The 9,008-nt window shown below is 41.4% G+C and overlaps 1 protein-coding gene across 1 annotated transcript; it reads left to right on the top strand.

Moving 5' to 3' along the window:
- Nucleotides 1-6,895: 6,895 nt before the first annotated feature.
- LOC149254154 (trimethyltridecatetraene synthase-like) lies at nt 6,896-8,705 on the top strand. Its single transcript, XM_089456994.1, has 2 exons — nt 6,896-7,859; nt 7,938-8,705. Exons 1-2 carry the CDS (start codon nt 6,915-6,917, stop codon nt 8,586-8,588), a joined length of 1,596 nt encoding a protein of 531 aa, XP_089313120.1. The 5' UTR covers nt 6,896-6,914; the 3' UTR covers nt 8,589-8,705.
- The last annotated feature ends 303 nt before the right edge of the window (nt 8,706-9,008 follow it).

The raw sequence follows: 9,008 nt of genomic DNA, 5'->3' as shown, positions 1-9,008 counted from the left end.
CTCCCACTTCCATTTCCTCTTACCGCCCCACCCATTCCCACCCTTAACCTCCCGCTTTCCCTGCCAACAGTCCCCCCATGTTGCTTGCTTTTCAAATTCCCAACAATTCCACAAAAACCGTCTCCAACAAGCACATCACCGCTTTTGTGCATGAATTGATGCCCCGAGCCCCATGCAAATATGTTCTACTTGTAATGAATCTTACCTTTTCCATGAAAACAAAAACACGTAACAAATTAATTTACTGCTCCCGCTGCACCTCTGAATGAAATTTCCATTGTTTCTCATCCTCAAACAACATGGACCTAGAAAAACAACCCCCACTCCTCTCCTACCTAACTCAAGTTGAAGAGATGCTAATTTCTCGTATCAACCCAATTCTCCAAGTTACCCATGCACGTGGGGGCCAATACAATGTTCTGGCCATACTATTAGCTTTCTTCAAGATATCACTAACATTGTCACCTCCCTTCCCTGCATGCTCTCAGAAATAGATATCCTTGTTGTCAACAAAAGCACCTCCGACCACACATCTTATGATTTTTTTCTGAGTAGATCTCACGTACTTATAGCATTGCAATTCAAAATAGCAAACGATCCATACTACAATGATGTTTAGGTTAGCCCAGCTTCACTTTCTTCCTTTCCTGTTGTCCTTATAGATGTCACCACCCTTTTATGCCATGTCACCACTCCCTCCCCTTTGCCCCATTTACCCTTCTATGAAACCCCCACTCCTGAGCTCCACCACACATGTCTGCCTGACCTTCATCCATCCTCCTTTGTTTCAACTCTACCAAATTCCCATACTGGACTTGATGAAATAATTGCCTACATAGAGTCTTCCAATTCGACACCCACCCATTCACTTCAAGGGCCCATTATTGTTGTTTCTCCAGTTAATGAATACAATACTAAGGGCCTCTTATCTATGGCCTTCCCCACCCTCTTCCCCACTGGGTCTACCATGATTAACTAACCAATAATTGAAAAATTTGATACGTAAGAATACGCTTTGCATCTAATGCACTACCAAGACAACTGCTTTGGTCAACATCCTAGGTTCCGCTATTATTTATACAACCTCATAATGCGCCATCGAAGCGAGGAAACTACATCGATCTTCATTAAAAGATACCTTGTAAATACTTTACCGACCATCGTTGCAGACCTTTACCAACACCTTCAACAACTTCCCCCCTCAACCATTCCAGACCAGATTATGCATTTTGGCTCATCTCTCCAAGGGAGCCGGGCTTTTTGGACCAAGGCTAGAGGGGAACTTAATGACATGATCATTCAACAAGGAAACCCTACCTTCTTCTTCACATTAAGTGCAACTGATACAAAGTGGCATGAGTTGCATATGGCCATGCCTTCTAAACCTCCGTCCAATGTGATGAACAATCTCGATGGAGAATCCAAAACATTGTTGCAAACCCACATCATGCATCTCTATACGTCCATTACATATTCACAATTTTCTTGGAAGAACTCCTGCTAAGAGGGTTCCTTGTAAAAGATTTTTGGTACAAGTCTGGATTTTCTGCTTTTCCTTCTCTCCTTTATATACGATTTTCTTCATGCAAACCTCTTACTTGTTTTCTTATTGTTTTAACCATAGGTATGAATGGTGACATAGAGGATATGACATATACATGGATTCTTATGGTTCTCAAATGCACTGATGATGGATGACCTCAACTGTATTGACGAATAAAGTGTTGCTGCTCCTAAAGCATTTTTCAATTCATACATTACTGCTTGGAACCCTTGCCCCCTCCATCAAAGACATTTTGAAAACCGGTGGGCATGGATTTGTGATCCTTGCCTCCTTGCAACACCCAAAATTCTGTCTTCCAATAAACAACAAGACTACGAGGAGCTTGTTAACTATTTCCAATGGCACACAAACTTCCATTCCTCCACTTGCCTTCGCAAGAGGAACAATTCAACATCGTGCCACTATGGGGCCCCCTAGGAATTGTGCGCTTCCTCCTCCATGGACATCAGATCTTCAGGCTATAAGACATATTCTCCTACTAGAAAATGATGAAAAACTTAATGTCCACAACCCTCACATGCTTGTGATTTGTAGGGCCAACATTGACTTCCAGCCTATCCTTTCTCGCCATGTCATTTTTAACTACATATCGAAATATGCAACAAAATCAGAGTCTAAATCTGAAAGCTATCGTCGGATGCTTGCCCACCTTGCCATGAGTTCTCCCCTCAATGCCCCATCTGTCTTTGTTGTTCACAAACTCTTAAATGAACTCATTGTTGATAGGGACATTGGTGCATAAGAAACATGACACGTGCCCCAAAAACTCCCACTAACAAAATGAAACTACTCTTTTGTCTCCCTTAATGTTAAGAGAACAATTTTTAGATGTGTCTCACATAGCTTGGATGGTCATCTTCCAATGACACCCTTAATCACTTCATACATGCAAAGAACTCCCTCACTTGAATCATTGTCTCTTATTGAAGTCGCACAATCTTGGTCATTTTCCTCCCACTGCAAAACATCGTTGTGGGAACACATCTCTCCTTCCATGGTTGTATGTGTCATTCCTCTCTATACCTCTATTCCATCTATAGATTCGGAATTGTAAGTTGACTTTTTTTGGAACGAACTTCTCTTGTACTTGTGTTTTCGTAGCCTACCAGATGATATTGGAACAAACAATGAGGTGATTGTCACACATTGGGAATAGGTTAAACACACATACCATGCATGGCATGTGCATAATTCACCTGCAGACCCACCCCTCCCCACCTCTCCCAATGAATGCCCTATTGAAACAAGCTCCCTCTACACATTAGACATGGATGAATGGAAATTCCTTTCCCAACTCCACCCAACTAACAATATTCTCTTTGATGAGCTAGAACTAGTTGGCTACCGTGACTTTGATGCAAACCATAATTGGTCTCATTTCATTATCCCTTCACACTTGCAAGAGATGACCATTCGCTTCACAGAATTCAAACGCTCCTCCACACAACTATGCCAACCCCCCCAATTATGCATTCCCTTTCTTCCTTTTCCCCTAGCCAACACATGGCTTTCAATATTGTTTTTTCCCACATTACTAGTGAATCCTCCAAACCACCACTAAAGATTCTTATCCATGGCACTGTTGGAATCGATAAATCTTTCCTAATTGAATGCCTTAAAAATGCCTTCCTATCTACCTCTTGCAATATAGCTAGCCCTTTACTCTTGCTTGCTCCAACTGGTGTTGCAACATTCCACATAAATGCACTTACAATTCACTCTAGTCTTCACATACATGTATCCTCTATGCAACCTCTTGAAGGTTAATCCCTGCTAAACCTTCAAGAACAACTTTAGCATGCAAAGTACATTCTCATTTATTAGATGAGCTTCATTGGCTCTGAAATTCTTGCTCAAATTGATGACCACTTACGAGAGGCATTCCCAGCCAACAGAAGCACCCCAAATGGTGGTCGGTCCATAATCCTTGTATGTGACCTTGGTCAGTTTCCACCTATCAAAGATACACCAATGTATGTGGCACATCTCGTGGAAATGCTCTTTGGCAGAGATTTGATACAATTGTCACACTTTCAATGATTTTTTGCCAACAGGGCACATGCACTTCTCAGATTGCACACTAGATGAGAGACAAACATTCAAAAATGCTATTCACCTTTATGCAACTAATGCATCTATAGCTCTCCACAATAAAGCCATGCTAAAAAAGGTGAACATTCCAATTGTGCGTTGCTATGCCCAACAAAGGAAAAAAATGTCATCTGGCACTCAAGAGGATGAACAATTAGCTTCAAAAGTACTTTTATGGGTTGGACAACAAGCCATCTTAACAACAAATTTGTGGGTTGAGGCAAGCCTTGTTAATGGGTCACTTGGAAAAGTTGTTTCTATCTCCTATGTATCTGGTTTTCAACCCCTAGAACTCCCATCATTTATTGTTGTTGATTTCATTCATTACAAAGGTCCACCATGGGAGATTTCACACCAAATTATGTGCCAATATCATCAGTAACAAGGGGCTCTCGCACACAAATTCCCCTTCACATGGCATGGGCCCTAACAATCCACAAATCACAAGGTATGACCCTTCATAAAGTAACAATCGACATTAGCGACATCGATCGGCAAAGCCTAACATTCACAAATATATCTAGAATCAGATTGTGAAACGACCTTTACATCTCTCCCACTTTTTCTTTCTCACGCTACACATGCATGCAAGACAATCCATACGTGATACGTAGGAAAAGAGAGGAAACATACCTTGCATCTAAATCTATGCAACACCTCCTTGACGACATTCTTTGCAAGGCATCTTAACTTCCTCCACACTGCATTTTAGATCTTTTGCCTCATCTCTTGTTATGCAAACAAAATAAACCCGCATTCATGTTTCTTTTTTCCCTCATTTATTCCTAATGTGTTGTTGTTATTTCATGTTAATTCTTTTTATGTTCTATGTTTTAGTTTTCGATTATTAATTTCTCCATGTTTACTTATAGCCTTTTCTATTGCTTGAACATGAAAATATACAAATTGCTTCCCAACTCTACTAGTTTTGCTAGGAAATACATGAACAAGAAACTACTCTTTTGGATACAGTCGCGGTTACTTCTCTCACCAAATTTGCCTCTTTACCGCTTGTGCCTTGCTCTTCATCTACTTAGAAGGATTAAGAATTTCTTGCATGTCCTCATACATAACACAAAAGGGATGCAAACAGGTGGCTCCGCTCAGAGTATATCGACTGTGTCTCGACTCTAAATCTCAAATGGTGTTGTAGATGCCCGCGCCAACTTGTATTTATGAGATTTTTTTCAAATATGGGGAGACACACACCTACATTGTCTGACTACAACATTCCATTCCCCCCCATCAGTTGCATGTTTCTCCTTTCATAGATACCACAACCTTGTTTCATTGTAGCACTTTGCTTACTTGTCACTTTCTTATATACACATCTCTTTTGCTTACATGCCCATTCGATCTCACTACTTTATGTATTTTTCCCCTTACTTTTCTACATTTTTTTTTATCTTTTCGCAACTTCCAAACTTTACAAACAAATACATGCTATACACAACATGCACACTAATTTTTCGCATTGCAACCATACAAAAGAAGACAATGAACATGACAATAAATCTAACAAAACTTCTAAATACACATTCGAAACTAACTCCTACAATGGTACTACAAATAACAAACAATACATATCCAATTATCTATTTGGAAGCTAAAACACATTTTTTATTTATAAAGGACAACTTTAATAAGAATTTTCCAAACTACATTGCTAATTGAAAAATTAATCTAATTGACATCCTTGAAAAAAAACTACTCACACGCATGGAAATTATATCTATATTATTACATTTATACCAATTGTTTTCCAAAACAATTTACATTTACAACTTTCAAACACTTTCATATAAAAACTAAATAATGCTTTACATCTCCTACAAAGTGCTACTCATAAAAAATCAACAAAAATGACTAATAAAAAAATAACACCAACAAAACATAACAGGCAAAATTCACTTTTCAACCTAATCTACATTCCTTTTTTTTCCTATATCACTCTCTTGCTATATAATTCCCTTTGAATCCACTGATCTTATTGATATTCCTTTGCACCTATTAATGCAATTGCTAATTTTAATATTCTAAAGGAATTAAAATATTAAATCAACCTATACATTTTAAAAACAGTGTATCACCATTTAAAAAAAACTCCCACTGAAAACCCAAAATATTGAAAAATTAAGCCACCCTTCAAAATAAACATAAACGTTAACATTAAAAACGTTAAGGACCATATAAAATGAGAATTTAAGAAGATTCAGTCAAACCCTACTAAATCGGTGCTAAATTTTCGCAATTTTGAACAAAGACCGACCAATTTTATTGAAAAATGGTGATTTGACAGACGCCCTTTACAATGGCTGCGAATCGACTCGAGGGAGACTTTTCCAACTTCGAATATTGAAGACGGAAAGTGTGAGAAAATGAGAATTTAAGAAGGTTCAGTCAAGCCCTACTAAATCGGTGCTAAATTTTCGCAATTTTGAACAAAGACCGACCAATTTTATTCAAAAATGGTGATTTGACAGACGCCCTTTACCATGGCTGCGAATCGACTCGAGTGAGACTTTTCCAACTTCGAATATTGAAGGCGGAAAGTGTGAGAGCATGGGCTTATCATCCAGTAAAGCTTGCTTTACGGAGATCAATATAGAATAATCACATTAAAAATACTGCATCCGAAATTTTCTGGCCATGCATATGCCTTGGTTTTGGGAGGTAGAGTGACTACCCTCCCAAGAGCTAATCAGCTTGTGATAAGGCATTAAATGCAGTTATATTAAATGCAGTTATATATAAGCTGGATAATCCAATAACACACCTGCGTAGAGATTAGATAAATAAAAAATGGATACGGGCGTGTTATCGGGTTATCAGCCTGCCCTCTGCCTATGTTTTCAGAGGTGAGCTTTTGGTTGTACAGTGCAGAAGAAAAGCGTAATGATCTCCTGTAAGCAACTTCGGCAGATATTTTGATGTGAGAGGAGGTGTTATATTTTGATGTGACCTGACGAAACCTGTCACAGTATGCACAGTGAACAGGATTGGAACCAATGATTTGTCCATACTAAAATACATTTAACACATCTATATATTATAAGAGGCTTATACGCGTGTCTTCCACCATTGAAGTGCATAGTTTGAATGGAAATGTAAGCTGTGTGGAAAGTGCAGAGAAAGTAATGGAATGAAAATGGAGCTATACGTGTACACAAATTATTCCATTTTTCCACTATATAACCATGGGGCTTGCCCGGGTTATCGCACACCATAACGGAACTCAGTTCTTGCAGCAATTTTCTAAATGTTGAGAGTTCCGACCTTCTACTTTGCCATGGATTTGCAGCGGGTGTTCGCCACTGGTGATATGCGAATTCTCGGCTATCTCACAGTGGCCATCGTATCCGCTTACCTGTTTTACAGGCGACTTCGCCCCTCTTTGAAGTTGCCACCCGGTCCCCGTGGTTGGCCCATAATCGGGCACCTGCATCTCATGGGGAAACTGCCTCATAGGTCCCTAGATCGACTCTGCAAAACGTACGGACCACTCATGTATATGAGACTCGGATCCGTTCCCTGCGTGGTCGCCTCCACGGCTGAGATGGCCCAACAATTTCTCAAGGCGAACGACGTCATCTTCGCTTCCCGCCCCCGCGTGGCAGCCGGGAAATACACCGTCTACAACTACTCCGACATCACCTGGTCTCCTTACGGAGAGAACTGGCGGCTCGGAAGGAAACTCTGCCTCATGGAGCTTTTCAGTGCCAAGAGACTCGAATCCTTCGAGTACATCAGAGTAGAAGAGGTGGCCCGGATGATACGTTCTGTGTTCGAGACAAGCCGGCGGGGCCTCCCTGTGGAAATCAGGGAAGAGACGACAAACGTTAGCAATAATATAATTTCTCGGATGGTTTTGGGACGAAGGTATTTGGACGAGAAGGCGGGGAACAAGATAAAGCCAGCGGAGTTCAGGGAGATGTGGGAGGAGCTGTTTGTGCTGAACGGGGTTTTAAATATTGGAGACTTTATACCGTGGCTCGCGTGGTTGGATCTCCAGGGTTACGTCAGGCGTATGAAGAAGCTGAGCAAGCGGTTGGATGTTTTCCTGGAGGAGGTGATAGAAGAGCATGAAAGGCGAAGGGCGGGCGTAGAGAATTATGTGGCAAAGGATATGGTGGACGTTCTGCTGCAGCAGGCCGACGATCCCCAGCTGAATCTGAGTCGAGTCAAAGTCAAAGCATTCACACAGGTATGCACTTACAACCTTTCTCGCCTTGACCAATCTTTTCTAATAATTCTCTGAACCATTTGACTTATGTGTGTGCAGGACATCATAGCGGGCGGCACCGAGAGCTCTGCGACGCTGGTGGAGTGGGCATTGGCCGAGCTCCTTAAAAAGCCGGAAACCCTCGAAAAGGCGGCGGAAGAGCTGGACAGAGTGGTGGGAAGAGAGCGGTGGGTGGAGGAGAAGGACATTGGTGGGCTGGAGTATCTGCAGGCGATCGTGAAGGAGATGATGAGGCTCCACCCGGTGGCTCCCATGCTGGTTCCCCGTCTCTCCACGGAGGCCTGCAAGGTCGGCGGTTACGACATTCCTGCGAACACAAGGTTGCATGTTAACGTGTGGACAATCGCCCGGGATAGCGGCTTTTGGGAGAATCCTGACGAGTTCCGACCGGAGAGATTCCAAGGGAGCGCATTGGACGTGAAGGGAAGAGATTACCAGCTGCTGCCGTTTGGGACGGGGAGGAGGATGTGCCCTGGATATAATCTGGGACTGAAAGTAGTTCATTTGGGTTTAGCTAATCTCATCCATGGATTCCACTGGTGCCTGCCTGATGGGCAGAACCCCGAGGACTTGGATATGGGCGAGACGTTCGGGCTTTCCACCCCTAAAACACAGCCTCTCGTTGCAATGGCCCGACCTCGCCTGCCTTCGCATCTCTACAACATCTGCTCCTCCGAACAGCACACCTAGATATGGAATATCTATTAAAGCATAGAGATCTTATAGGTATATAGTTGTGGCTATATCATCGCTCCTCTAAGAAATGATGGAGATTTCGTGGTTTCAGTAATAAGGGCCCGTCAGTAATATCTCGGGCTGATGTGTAACTATCCTTCAATTAAATATTTTTTTAGTAAACGTGCTTTCAACTTTAAATTTGGTGCTGATTTGTAATGGAAATATTAAAAATAAATAATGATTTTGTAGTGATTTCAAAGAGCGTTATTGTTTCTTTAAAATGGGTTTTCCTCATTATTTTATATTTATGAGAGTCCAATAAAAAACTGAATTATAACGAACTACTTTCAAGTTTCACATAACAAGTGTCGCATAAAAGGTACCAACCCGGGAAGGACCACGGAATTATCTCGCTTCTGGATTCTGGTAAGA

The sequence above is a fragment of the Pinus tabuliformis genome, chromosome 7 (assembly GCF_031772625.1).
Source record: "Pinus tabuliformis cultivar Carrire ecotype Pingquan chromosome 7, CPIR1, whole genome shotgun sequence".
Taxonomy (NCBI): domain Eukaryota; kingdom Viridiplantae; phylum Streptophyta; class Pinopsida; order Pinales; family Pinaceae; genus Pinus; species Pinus tabuliformis.
Note: the sequence above shows the minus strand (reverse complement) of the source record. Positions and strands in the feature narration are given on the sequence as shown.

Coding starts and splice junctions, on each gene's coding strand:
- LOC149254154 (XM_089456994.1), top strand. CDS start 6,915: ATGTTGAGAGTTCCGACCTTCTACTTTGCCATGGATTTGCAGCGGGTG. Junction 7,860..7,937: donor AAGTCAAAGCATTCACACAG/GTATGCACTTAC, acceptor ATGTGTGTGCAG/GACATCATAGCGGGCGGCAC.